This window comes from Eulemur rufifrons, chromosome 23 (genome assembly GCF_041146395.1).
Source record: "Eulemur rufifrons isolate Redbay chromosome 23, OSU_ERuf_1, whole genome shotgun sequence".
Lineage (NCBI taxonomy): Eukaryota > Metazoa > Chordata > Mammalia > Primates > Lemuridae > Eulemur > Eulemur rufifrons.
The window spans coordinates 9,455,046-9,469,931 of record NC_091005.1 but is presented as its reverse complement, the minus strand read 5'-3'; the positions used below and the strand labels follow the sequence as shown (position 1 = coordinate 9,469,931).

Here is a 14,886-nt window from a genome sequence, read left to right as displayed (position 1 = left end):
TTCCACTTTTAAGGAACGTCAGTAATCCAGGTGACAGCCTCCGATGCAGATGACCCCACCTATGGCAATAGCGCCAAGTTGGTGTACAGCATCCTCGAAGGACAACCCTACTTCTCGGTGGAAGCTCAGACAGGTACCGTGGAATGTCCTGGTGATTTGTGACACATTGTGAATAAGGAGGCCAAGCCTGCTCACTAAACTCCTTTGATTCCCAGTTTTCTCAAATATAAAAAGGAGTAAAGAGGGCCACGTTCCAGTTAGTGCAAGGATTAGACACTAGGCATGTGCCTGCCCTGTAGTCAGCATTCGATGAAACATTTATTATTGTTTCTGCCCATATTTTACAATGTCACAGTAACAGGTACAATCTTAAAAATTCAACTTTAATGGCAGAAGGTTCTTAGACTGTGGATCAAATTAAGAGACCGTAGAACTTAGGTGCTGGTATAAAAACTGGCAGCTCTCAAAGCATGTTCTGACGACCACTGTGCAGGTGGGATGTCAGGGGCGAGTGTTACTATTCAAGTAAGTTCAGGAGGCAGCTCTTCTCCTGTCTCCTCTGCTGTGCTGGTGGCTCCCCGGGGCACAGTGGCATCTATGAAAGCAGGCTCTGCAGATGTCTTAGAGAAAATAAAGGACAAACCAAAAAAGTGAATAAATATTAATATAATGACCCAAACCCAAACCAGAATGTGTCACTTATTTTATACCAAATTTGACTCTTAACCTTCCAAATTATTGAACAGATAAGGAAAATGAGTTCAAGGGTGTTGCTCAGAAAAACACACATATCGTGGAGGAAGACAGTGATCAGGACTAAGGTTTCCACAGTGCTCTGTTTATATTTCTCTGACACATGATACCATATCCAGAGAGAGAAAAAGCTTCCAAAAGTTCCCTAAAGATTTAAGTGAGCCTACAAATCATGTGCCAGGATCCAGGGACCCTGTAGAATCCAATCACTAATTTATCTTTGTTTTCAGTGGTAGGTGATCGTGGACAGTAAGTGCTTGTGTAAGTGTCATGGATATTTTTAACCCATTTGGTTTACTCTTTTAAAAATTAATATTAACATTTTAATGGATTGGATGAAATAGATGCCTCCTACTTTAATATGGACCATAGAAATATTTCTACAAATTGCACGTGGGAATAGACTTACTGGAAGTTTCTGCTGGGTTTAGTCATGGGTATCCATGCAATTGCCACTCCGATATTTCAATCTTTAGGATCTTTATACCTGAGAAAAATGAGGTTATTACTTGCATATACAGTGAAACATATGAAACAAATAAAAATTAATGCTATACAGTATTTTTTTTATTTCCTTGAAAAGACATAATAATAATGTTTTCCTTTGGTTATAATTATCATGTTGAAATGACTCTTGTTGAGGGCATGAGCTGTTTAGTTCATCTGTGTTTCCCCAGTGCCTAGATCATTTTTGTTGTTATTGTTATTATAAATGAATATCTGTGTTGTTTTCTGCTCATCTGTGCAGGTATCATCAGAACAGCCCTGCCCAACATGGACAGGGAAGCCAAGGAGGAGTACCACGTGGTGATCCAGGCCAAGGACATGGGGGGCCACATGGGTGGACTCTCAGGAACAACCAAAGTGACCATCACACTGACTGATGTCAATGACAACCCACCAAAGTTTCCGCAGAGTAAGTAGGTGGGCTTGGCTTTCACCTTTCAGTGGTGCCACAGATAGCCCTCTCTCTTCTCTAACCCATTCCTACTTTACTCAGCTTCCAGAAAGAAAAATCATGAAGATTAGGGGCTCTTTATACAAAAAATAAAAACAAGACAACTGCAACCAACAAAAAAAAAGTAGGGGAAGTGGAGGTCATGGGAGAACAAGAAGACATAAAAAGTTCTATGACCCTGGAAACAAAAAATCTATTTTGCTAGATGTTTCACTAAGTACTCGTGATAGTATCTAGTAATTAGTTAACCTTACTCTAGCTCAGTGTCCTCATTTCTAACCCAGATAGAACAGTACTTGAATCAGTTATCAATTGCCATGTAACAAACTGCTGGAAACCTTAATGGCTAAAAAAAAATAATCGTGTATTTGTGTCATGAGTCTGCACTTTGGGCGATGCTTGGAGGAGACAGCTTGTCTCTGTTCCCCACAGCATCATCTGGGGACAGCTCCCCTGGGGCTGGAGGATCCACTTCCAGGATGGTTTACTCACATGGCTGCTGAGTTGGTGTTGACTGCTGGTTCCTCCTCAGTGTGGGCCTGCCCATGGCTGGGTTCTGCAAGTGTGACCTCCAAGGACTCCAGACAGAAACTGCATTGCCTTTTGTGAACTAGCTTCAGAAGTCACATCAGAGCATTTCCACGACAGTCATAAGGCTACGCCCAAATTTAAGTGTAGTTCATGTAGACTCCACCTTTCAGTGGAAGGACTGTCAAAGTCATATTGGAGGAAAAGCACGTGGGACGGGAGACATTGTTTTGGCCATTTTTGAAAACTGTAATCTTCCACAGTACCTAAATATAAGATTCCTGATACGACTAAATGAGCTAGTGTAAACTGTTATGATGGCAACTGGCATAAGTTGTCAACAAATGCTAGCCATTGTCATCTGGAGGATTATGGCTGTTCTACAAAATTTATCAAATGGCTGAGGGAATTAAAAGAAAAATTATTTCAAAAGGTTGTTATTAATAATCATCATTATAACAACTACCATCATCTAACGAAGAGTCACTCTGATTATAAATCTGTACAAGAGCCTACGTTTTACAGGTAAAATTGGCTTCCATGAAAAGCACAGTAAGTTGTCTGAGGAATGTGGCACAGTCATAATTTGAACACAGATCTGCTTATGCATGTACAGGTGTATGCAAAGGTCTGGTGCCATCACGAGGAAGCCAGTGCAGTGCTAGTACAAGGAAGGTTCACCATGCAAGCATCTTTTTCATTAGAGCCTGTGAGTTTATTACCAGAGAGATGGCACTTTCTGCAAATGAGAGAGCAAGGAATACAACCAAGTACGTCCTCGGGAGGACACTGTGATTACATAAAGGAACCCAAAGACAACAGTCAACACAAGGGAAAGACTGCTCTGCCTGGTTGGGCACGAGTTCAGCATCCTCAATAAGCTTAAGGCTCAGATAGCCTCCTAGAAGCTGCATGCTCCGTTATCCACGCTGTACGATTGCCTGGTGCGCTGGAAGGAAAAGGTCAAGCGGAATTATTAGCAAGCAGCCATGAGTGCCCTCGGTCACGGACAAGCCCATAGTCAAGTTATGTTGTTACCTTACCAGTTTTACCAGCTTCACAGCCATGAACCTGAATGGGATTTAGGGAAAATCGGCTCAGGACAGGTTTTTCAGACCTTCGTAGAAATTGGTAATTACTTAGAGAGAAAAACTCCTGCCTCCCTTCCGCCCTTTAATATGGAAGGCATGGTAAGATTAAATGGAATTCCCGCCCTTTAATATGGAAGGCATGGTAAGATTAAATGGAATAGAGGTCCAAAGCCACATAACATAGATGCATATGGACGGAGTACCGGAAGTGATAAAATCTACGCAAGGGGAAATTAGAGCATCAGGAGGGGAAGTAACTTGCCCAAGACCACTTAGCTTGGAAGTGACAGCGGCAAGGTTTCCAACCCTTGCTTCTCTATATTTTTTCTCACGCAGGGTGTTTTTTAAATCTGAAAAACAAATAGAATAATGTCAAATCTCACTTCCCTACTGAAAAGCTTCCAGTGGCTTCCCCAAGTTTCCACAAAACTCGAAGTCTTTTCCTTCTCCTGCAATGCCCTTTTTTACACGCTTGCACCTCAACCTACCTACATGCCCTTATCTCTTTCCAGAAGGGTCCAGTCTCATTTGTCCTTTTGCTGTTCTGTATGTATTCAGGATGTTCCCACCTCAGGGGTTTTATATTTTACCATTTGCTGTTCCCTTGGCCTGTAATGTATTCCTGTAGATATTCACACAATTTTCTTGTTTGGTCCCTTTAGAGTCCTTCTTCTAAAGAATGTGTTCTCCTTCCTACCACATTATTCCAAATCAGTTTCTCTCTGTTTCTCCTTCTCACCCACACGTGTTTAACACAAGCATACACATTCACTCATACACATACACAAAGTCACGCAAATATATATATAGCTCACATTCATACACACACTTGCACTCCTGCATAACATATTCATGCACACACAATCACTCACAGCCACTCACACACACATTTATACATACACCGTCACACTCACACACAATCGTACACTTACACATACAACCACACACATACTCTCTCATGGACCCTCTACCTCTTACCCTACTTTATCTTAATTCTTCTTAGCGATGACATCAGAGTGTGGATAACGTTTGTTTTTATTTTTTCTTTTCACTGTGCTTCATTAAGGGAGAAATCTTGACCCTTTTGTTTAGTAGTAAACAAAACAACTCAGTAAAACAGTTTCCTGGGGCCAGGAGAGTGCCTAGCACGCACAGTATTGGGTTCCCACTAAATATTAAATGAATCCGTATGGAAAAGCCACATCGTGGGAAAGCTTCCTGGAGAAGGTAGTGCTTGACCTCGTGGTGAAGGAAGTGAAGAAAGAGGAGCGTCTAACCAGACAGGGCATGACCTTGAAAGACAGAGTTGCATCCGATTTTAACATGAAGATGGAGTTGTTGAAGGTTTTTAAACAAAGAAGTGGTGTTTTGTTTTGTTTTGTTTTGTTTTTTTCCTGGGCACGTAGCGAGCCCTGGAATTAACTCATAGACAATCCTGAAGACATGAAAAGAAGTCTCGGCTCCTTGAATGTATGACATGTGTGGTTTCCATCATTTCCTGTTGGGAGATGTAACAGAGCATTGTGCTTCTCCCTCACCCATGGCAGGTGACCCCACCATCTCACCCTGGACCCCGATATTACTCCCCACTCTTTGTGGAACACGTTCTTTTGACAAGCAGGCCATGTGGGATCTTCCGCCCATCCATTCACTTCTTTCATGTTTTCAATCAGTGGAAAATTCAATCTCAAACCCTTTGAGAAATGTATGGGGATTCAATGAAATCTGTAGTCTTACAACTGCCAAATAAAAGGGAAAATAAAAATAGATGTCGTCTTCTAGGCGTGTACCAGATGTCTGTGTCAGAAGCAGCTGTCCCTGGGGAGGAAGTAGGAAGAGTGAAGGCTAAAGACCCAGACATCGGAGAAAATGGCTTAGTCACCTACAATATTGTGGATGGAGATGGTATGGAATTGTTTGAAATCACAACGGACTATGAAACACAGGAGGGCGTGGTGAAGCTCAAAAAGGTGAGTTGGAGTGAGGAATTGAGTATGTCCGTGGTGTGACCTGCTCTGCCCAGGCAACACTGCAAGGGACAGGGTGTTGGTGGTTCAGAAATAAAAATTTGGGAAACTGGGAGCTGCCCTGACTTTGTAGTGGTGCTCTGAGCTCTGGGGAGATAACAGAACTGTATTCCCTTCTGTTACTGCAGAAGATGCTGACAAAAGGGGCTGGCAACGCCTGTCTCAGGTTGCTGGTTAGTTCTTATATGTTTTGGTACATCTCTCCCAGGAATGGGCAATTAGATAAATCTAAATTCTGGAGAAGCAGCACTGAGCATGCGTCGAATTCCCCCCCTCAGCTCTGCCAAGCTGAGTCTGTTAAATACGTGGTTCTGAACTTTTCCTGTTTCAAACCTCCAAGGTTCATAGCATTGCTGACCCCTCTGTGCAATTTAAACCAATCGTCTGCTATTTTCTCCTCTCACGGTTGAACCAGGAGAACCATGAATAATGGACCTTCCCCTGTAGTCAGATAGACTGTCATTAAAAGCACCAATGTCCCTGGGATTAATTTATTATCAAGGGGAGTTTATTGTTTCCTCTTGTTACATTTAATCAATACTAACTATTGGCCAGACAGAACATGAGCCTCTCACAAACATCCTTTCATTTACTTTTCACAAATAAAATCACATAAAGTAGATAGTATTACCCCCGTGGCCATACCTCAGCTTAATTTGGAGGAGTTTGGGGCTCAGACAGATGAAATAGTTTGATCTGGTCATAGTCTCCCCACCTCACAATTTGCAGACATGGAAATCAGACCTTAGGTGTTCTAGAACAACTTTCCTCTCTGGATATTTTGGAAACAGCTAGACCAGACGGCGTTTATACAGGAGAGACAGATAAGAGTCATTTTCAAATGAAGAAACAGTTACAGTACATTCTAAGATGGTCCCTCCCAGCCCCCTGGTTTGCCACTTGAGAAATCAACACTTCTCTATCATTAAAAGGTGTGGAGTATTAAATCTAAATTGAATGATGGCAGTATCACCTTGGTTTTAATCAAGCATTTATGTTCCACTTGGTTTCATAGCCTGAATATTAAGCTTCTTGGTGTGATGGAAAAGATTGGACTGAAACACTGATTTTAGGAAAAAAATTAATTTGAAGAATCAAGAGGTCAGTCACTGGAGAGGAGACATAGGCCAGGTTGGGAACGCCTGGTTCTGGAAGAAATCTTTCGGTAGGGAAAGCCAGGAATGACCTGCTCCAGGACGCTGACCTTTCAGGACATTTGAATGTAGATTGAGTTTGGGGAAAATATCATGGGGCACAGAGCAAAGAGAAGATGGGGAGGGTGCCTCTGTCATAAAAGAATAGAGAAAATGAAGGATATGGAAGTTGAGGTGAAATTTGGATACTTGGAAAAGTCTGCGTTAGTGACAGTGAATACTATGACCAGGGAAACCTAGTTATCAGCCTCAAAAGGCTGGAGGAGTCATTCCTTCTGGTTTCTGCTCTGGAAAAGTAGCTGTGCGAGTTGTGTGTAGCCTAAAGCTGTCAACTTACTTCGTTAATTAATATTACTATCCCTCCTGCTTGACGCTGATGAATGAACGTTGACATCAGCAATTGCTGCCTCCCGTCTTTTGCTGTTCGAGTAATTAGGTAGTTGCTTATGCTAAGGTTGTCACCTGTTTTCAGCGTATTCAGAGCATAAACACACACTGTGTTTCTAAAATCTTGAAACGTTGAAATCGCCCCCATGGAACTCACACATTGTAAATGAGCTCTCTGCATAAGATTCATTTGCACATTTTTTTCCCCAATTCAGTGTGTTTATCCTAGGCGATGGAATAATCTTCTATAAAGTACTGACGTTTAGGTTCTAAACAGTGTAAGAGGTTATTCCATTTGTAAAAGAACATTTGCTTAAACTTGTAGCATAAAGTTTCAGGGGTCCACGAGGAAAAAAATATATAATCAGAGGTGAATTTTACGGAGTAAAAATATGACTCCTGGTGGAAATCATTGCATACAATTTAATAACATAAAAGGGTACAGAGAGAACATGGAAATATTTTTGCATTTTAGAAGTATTTTAATGTAGTATTTTCATTGATTTCTTAATCCATTCACCCATTTTCCCACCAAGAGTTATTATTGAGTTATTTTTTGTCAGGCAAGCTCTTTGCAAGAGCCTGGAAATCTGAAGTTGAAGAGACAGAGTCCTGGCTTGCAAGGAGATCATAATTTATCGGGATAGTTAAGTGGAAGGGGATTTTCTCAGCCTTGGCAGTGCTAATGTTTCGAGCTGGATAATTCCTTGCTGTAGGGGGCTGTTTTGTGCATTGTGGGATGTTTGATAGCACTCCAGGCTTCTCCTCACTAGAGGTCAGTAAGCACACACTCCACCCCACCCCAGCAGTCCAAAAAGTAGCTCCGGGCATTGCCTAATATCCCTGAGGTGATTGGGAGCAAAATCACTCCCCAGTTGCAAATCAACTATGATAAAGTATGAGAAGACCTATGAATATGAGTCCTGAACAACTTCTTAGGGGGGCAGTTCTTGAGCTAAGTCTAGATAGATGAGTAGGAATTTGCTGCATAGTTAAGGAGAAAAAAAGGCAGAAAAAAATAGCCCACGAAGGACCGGCGTGAACGGAAACAGGACGCATTTAAGAAACTGTGACCCTTCTGTCTGGAGAGTCTTGAGATAGTTACAGTGGGACCAATTGGCAAATTGGTTAAAGGAAGACATTGCAAACCATTGAAGAGGGCAGGAGAGGTAGTGAGACGATAGTGAAGGAGGAGAATTCAAGAAAACATTAGTTAAGTAGAGTCATTCATTTATTGAATGGTTTAGAAAACAAATATTTCTTGAGTTCTCTGTGTCAGAGTTTAATGAGGAACAAGAGAGGAAGAACCTACCCTGGGGGTATTTAGACAATCTATGGAATTAGCTGAGGACGAGCCAGGATGCCATAAAAATGAGCTTCCAGGTGGCTTGATGGTTGTGGGGAGGAAAATCCAATCTGTTCACTGCAACACTCTTGACCAGGTGAGAACCCATCTCTCTCAGAGAAACCCTAGCACAGGTTCTGAGCTATTTATTTTCAACCAAATAAACTCCTTATAAAGCAGTGTGAGAGCAGCATGATAAGACATTTTAAACATTCCTTATTTTAATAAAACTATTTTTATGTCTGATTTTTTTCCCTTTTATTCTTTGTCCACATGTATATAGATGTGGAGACATAACATTTAACACGGCTGCAACAGAGGGTGATCTGATTTGTTAACTTAATGTCACATCGTAAACATTTTACATGCTGTTATATAATATACATAATCATTTTTAATGGCTGCATAACATCCCATCCTATCGATGAACCATTATTTCCTTAATAAAATCTCACAGTTGGATTTGGTGTTTTGTGTGTATGTTTCCCCAGATTAGATGTAGCCTTCTATTATATATCTAACAAATATCATGCATTTTTGAATAGCGTTTGTTTTGGTTTTCTGTTGAATTAATCCCTCGGGGAGGATTTTCAGAGGTGGGATTAGTAAACTAAGGGGTATTAAGATTTTTATGGTTTATGCAATGTGTTGCCTCATTTAGCTTTATTTCAACTACTCATAACGTGGATATAAATGTTCATTATGGGAAACTACCTTGAATCCTTTTTGGAGAGAGGAATGGAATACATTGTAGGCAAATGCCTACATGTTATCCATCCATCGGCCCTGCCCCTTAGTCAATCAAAATGACTGATGCATATGATCACGTGGCACAGTCATTCCTGAGCACTGGGGAGGCAAAGATCGTCAAGACTCAGTAGACTCTTTTTTTTTTTTTTTCTTTTTGAGACCGAGTCTTGTTCTGTTGGACTGGCTAGGGTGTAGTGGTGTCATCATAGCTCACAGCAACTTCAAATTCCTGGGCTCAAATGATCCTCCTGCCTCAGCCTCCAAAAGCAGCTGGGACTACAGGCACACGCCACCATGCCTGACTAATTTTTCTATTTTTTGTGGGGACAGGGGTCTCACTCTTGCTCAGGCTGGTCTCGAGCTCCTGACCTTAAGCTGTCCTCCTGCTTCGGCCTCCCAGAGTGCTAGGATTATAGGCATGAGCCACAGCACCAGGCATGACTCAGCAGACTCCTTTAGATGCACTCCCTCCCGCGAGGGAAATGAGCAACTACAGAAAGGCTGCTAAGGGACCACACCAATCTGCTTGGGGCTGCTGAGGACAGCTTTACGAGGCAGTGAGGCTTGGGCTGCCTATCAGAAGATTTAGAATCTCACCAAACTGGGCAAGGACATTCATTGCAGGCAAATCTTTGCACAGACCTGGAGAGCCTAGCATGGGATCTGAAATGTATCAGTCAGACTACAGCAAGCATGAGGAGACCGTCCTCAACTCCAACAGGGCTTTCCAGTCGGAAAAGGGCTCTGAGGTCCTTAAGCATGTGCCTCAACCAAATTCTAAAAGTTCTACTTTAGGGGCATCAACAGACCATCTGATATGAGAAAATGTCACCTTTTCTGATTACAAATTCCCTGGTCTCAGAATTATAATAATCCAGTTTTTGATTCTGTCTAATAATTGCAGAGATTTTTTGAGAAGTTGCAACAGTCTCGTATCTTCAGCAGAAAAAAAAATATCATTCTTTTCTGCTGTTATGTAACCCAGCCAAGGAGAGAGGAGCTGTGGAGTACCAGGATGACGGAGGGGCTGGGGGAAGATTTAGCTTTAGAAAAAGGGAGTGTTCCCTGATTCCGGAAGATGGAGGTGGGAAGATGATGGAAGAAGTGTCAAGGATGTTGAACATATCGAACCTTCTTGAACTGGGATCGTTGTTAGTTTAGAGCTCTGCAAAATGAAGTAGGGACTAAGCCCCATGACTACATGCCCATTCCAAATAAGTGTTTGCCTGGCAAATGCCAACAGCAGAGCAGGCAGATGCTTTCCTTAAAAAATCAAACTCCTTCCAAACATTTGGTAGTGCAGCATCATCCAGAGTCCTAATTAGAAAGTTGTTTCCTAGGCATTAGGAACCAGCTTGTCTCTCCGCTACAGTTTCACTTTTCACCCTTTGCTGACTGATTCAGTGTAACTCCTCTCGTTCATAATTAGAGCGTGTTTGCCATCAATGTCCCTATTACTGCAGCCATTCAAATGCTACTTCTCAAAGTTTTCCTTATCTATGTAAAATCTGTATCACTTGTTTTTATTTAAATAGACCCTTTTGATGTATATGCATTCTTTTAAAAAGGAAGCATTTTTTTTCTCATAATCCTATCACTTACCAAAAATAGAAGGTAACCGAAAAATGAATATAATGAAATCAAAATGATGTCATTACATTCTAGCTAGAGAGTAGTATCAGGCTCCTAAAAGAGAGATTGGGATGCACAGCAAATATGTTAAAAATGAGCACTCTACTGAGGAGCTCTCCTTGGTGTGTTGGGGATTCAAAGATTTGGAAAAGGAATAATTATATCAGTAAGTGAGTTGATGTCATTTCACAACCCCCCCTCCCACAATTGCCCATAAATCATCAGCTCAAGTCATCCTATGGGGTACTGCTGCTAAGGGTCCCAGACTTTGGGAAACACAACATGGTCAGTCATCAAGCAAAATAAAATTTCTTTGGCTGAAATCTAGTGGATATTTTTATTACCAAGATTCTTAATACAAAATGGGCTACAAAAAAAATATTTTTTTTTTTTTTGAGGCAGAGTCTCACTATGTTGCCCCAACTGCAGTGCAGTGGTGTGACCATAGCTCACTTCAACCTCAAACTCCTGGGCTCAAGTGACCCTCCTGCCTCAGCCTCCCAAGGAGCTGGGACTACAGGTGCTCACCACCACACCTGGCTAATTTTTTCTATTTTTGGTAGACACAGGGTCTTGCTATTGTTCAGATCAGTCTTGAACTCCTGAGCTCAAGTGATCCTCCTGCCTTGGCCTCCCAGAGTGGTAGGATTACAGGCATGACACTATGCCTGGCTTAAAATGTATTTTTGTAATGTTTAAATTCCCTTCTGTAGGTAATTTTTAGTAACTGTTCTGAGCAACCTCAGTGTTGCTGTATAAAATTAGGTTCATTTTAGATGATGTGCTCTCTCTGTGTCTGTCATGCTCCTAGAATGACCCATTAAGCACATTCTAAGTTTCAGCAATTGATTTTTCTGATTTTCTGACCAAATGGCTCAGGTAATTATATATTGAATAGACACTAATTTTTCTCTCTTCGAGGAACTATTCACTCTACCCTATAAAACAATCAGATCTTTCTCTTCCATTATTCTTTCAAGGAATTGGTTGTCAATCTTCTCTCCATTCTTGCCAGCCCGTAGATTTTGAAACCAAAAGAGCATATAGCCTGAAGGTAGAGGCAGCCAATGTGCACATCGACCCAAAGTTCATCAGCAATGGGCCTTTCAAGGACACGGTGACGGTCAAGATCGCAGTGGAGGACGCTGATGAACCCCCGATGTTCTTGGCCCCAAGTTACATCCACGAAGTCCAAGAAAACGCAGCTGCTGGCACCGTGGTTGGGAGAGTTCATGCCAAAGACCCCGATGCAGCCAACAGCCCGATAAGGTACAGACGGATTCATTTTGAGAGCTTCGATGGGGAATTTTAGAATCAAGAGGTTTGGGGAAAGCACTGCAGGAATCCCATCCTTCAATTTCAAAAAGTATCCAAGTTTATCAGGTTTAATGGAATGTAAACAACATGAAGACTTAGAAGACAGGAGTTGCACTTTGCCTCCGCTACTCACTTTTTAGATAGGCTTGTTCACATGATTTCTGGAGTGGATTCCCCAACATATACTAGGGGGTATCACTCTTACCTGGGCCTGTCTGCCACAGGGAACTGTGATGAAGTATAAGTAATGATTGTGAAGGAATTATAGTAATTATAACTTACTGAACACCTTCCCATGCTCCAGATACTCTCTAGGTGTGTTAGGCATGGATCTAATTTATCCCCTCAACTTGATTGTTACATAAATGGTTATCCCTTGAATTGAGAGAAAATGTGGGCTCTGTAAGACAAAGTGACTTGCCCAGAATGGCACGGCCACTGAGCAGGAGGCTAAGGCAGCAAACTCTATCTAACTTCTGCTGAGCACTTTGCAAAGGTAACAATAGGCCCAAACAGATTTCAGATGCTTTTATTATTATTAAGATATTTTTGTGACTTAGAGTGATCCAGAGCTCTGCTTCTCCATTCCTATCCCAGCCTGAGTTAATGACCAGTGAGGCTAATGATGAAGAGAGACAGTAATGAGAACTGGGCTGAGAAGGGGCTTAAATCACAGGTTTAAGACTTTTATAGGGTGGACATTTATGGTTCTCTGAAATCTGCCCTGGATAGGATTCTAGCAGGCATTTCTTCTTCCTGGGTTCCTCCTCTAATTCCTCTCTTGCCTGGATCCTTCATCTGCCTCTTCCGGGTCTCCCTGCTTTCAGTCTTTCACCCACCATTCTGCATCAATCCTGTAGCCAGAGTGATCATTATAAAATGCATATCCAACTACCACATCAGAGCTCAGTTAAAAAACAACAAAAAGATCAATGATCAAATTGTTCCCCATGGCCTCCCCCTTCCAAAATAATCTAAACTCTTTTACTTAGTTTAAAGATCTTCTTCCAACTCCTCCAACTCAGTCCCTTCCTTTGAAGCACCCCTATTCTCTCTTAACCCTGCCCTTCCCATGTTCTTCCTTCTAGTTGGAACTCTCTGTCTTTCCAACTTGCTACATTGTATGCATTTTCTCCATCTCCGCTTAGGTGTTGCTTCTTCTAGGAATTCTGCCAGGGCTCCCCAGAGCTGGATGAGATGTCCTTACGCTGGCTCTTACCTACATCACCCACCACGCTCCATCACAGCGACACTTAGTTTATATATTGTCCTCACCACACTTTCAAAGAGGGCTGGGGACATATCTGTCTAGGTCAGGGATCAACAAACTACAGCCCACAGTCCAAATTTGGCTGCCATTTACCTTTTTTCCATCTTCTTTTCTTCTTCTACTGAGAAAAAAATTTTCATATCATAAAGCATAAAATTCAGCCCTTCAAACTGTATAATTCGCTGGTTTTTAGTGTATTTCACATGGTTGTTCTGCTATCCCTCCCATCTAATTCCACAATATTTTTATCACCCCTAAAAGAAACACATACCTGTTAGCAGTCACTCCTCATTTCCTTTTTCTTCTCGGCCCCCAGGAGCAAATAATCTACTTGTCTCTATAGGTTTGCCTCTTCTGGATATTTCATATAAATAGAATAATACAGCATATGATCTTATGTAACTGGATTTTTTTTTTAATTTGGAATACTGTTTTTAAAGTTCATGAATGCTATAGAATGTATCCGTATTTCATTTCTTTTTATTGCTGCATAATATTTTATTGTATGAATATATCACATTTTGTTTATCCATTCATCAGTTGGATGGGCATTTGGGTTATTTCTACTCTTGGCTGTTACAGATAATGCTGCCATGAACATTCCTGTGCAAATTTTTGCATAAACACATGTTTTCTTTTTTCTTGGGTATATATTCTACCTAGGAGTGGAATTGATGGATTATAGAGTAACTCTATGTTTAACTTTTGGAGGAACAACCACTGCTTTCCACAGTGGCTACGCCAGTTTACATTCCCGTCAGCAATGCGTAAGGGTTTGGGTTTTTCACATTCTCACAACACTTTTTGTTTGCCTCCTTTGATTATAGCCATCCTAAGTGGGTGTGAAGTGATATGTCATTATGATTTTGATTTGTATTTTCCTAATGACTAGTGATGCTGAGCATCTTTTTATGTGCTTGTTGGCCATTTGTGTATCTTCTTGGGAGAAATGTCTATTCAAATCTCCTGCCTATTTTGTAATTGGGTTGTTTATCTCTTCATTGTTGAGTTGTAAGAGTTATTTATATATCCTGGATACCAGAGCCTTATCACATATATGATTCGCAAATATTTTCTGTCTTTCCACGGGTTGTCTTTTCACTTTCTTGATAGCGTCCTTTGAGGCACAAAAGGTTTTGCTTTTGATGAATTTCACTTTATATATTTTTTCCCCTTTGGTTGCTTTACATGTCCTATCTATGAAATAATTGTCTAAGTTCATGAAGATTTATACCTATGTTTTTTTTAAAGAAGTTCATGGTTTTAGCTCTTACATTTATGTCTTTCATGCATTTTGAGTTAATTTTTATATAGGTTGTGAGGGAGGGGCCCAACTTTATTATTTTACATGTGGATATCCAATTGTCTCAGTACCATTTGTTGAAAAAGACTATCTTTTTCCCAAGTGAATAGTCTTGGCACCCATGGTGAAAATGGACCATAGAAGCACAGGTTTATTTCTGGACTATTGCTTACATTCCTTTGACTGATACATCTATCCATATTCCAGTACCATGTAGTCTTAATTACAGTAGCTTTGTAGTATGTTTTGAAATTAGAAGCTATGAGTTCTCCATCTTTGTTCTCACTGGCTATTTTTTAAATACAGTTCTACTGGAAGACAGTCACACCGTTCTTTTGCACATATTATCTATGGCTTTCATGCTATTACTA

General features: G+C 41.1%; 1 protein-coding gene across 2 annotated transcripts in view; it reads left to right on the top strand.

Annotated features, from left to right (window-relative positions):
• The window catches only part of CDH11 (cadherin 11), a 135,936-nt gene that overhangs the window by 96,958 nt on the left and 24,092 nt on the right, over positions 1 to 14,886 (top strand). For both annotated transcript variants that reach the window (XM_069497879.1, XM_069497878.1), the window contains 4 exons: positions 14 to 133; positions 1,502 to 1,669; positions 5,113 to 5,300; positions 11,641 to 11,894. In XM_069497879.1, the coding sequence (XP_069353980.1) occupies positions 14 to 133; positions 1,502 to 1,669; positions 5,113 to 5,300; positions 11,641 to 11,894 (730 nt within the window). The remainder of the gene's footprint in view (positions 1 to 13; positions 134 to 1,501; positions 1,670 to 5,112; positions 5,301 to 11,640; positions 11,895 to 14,886) is intronic.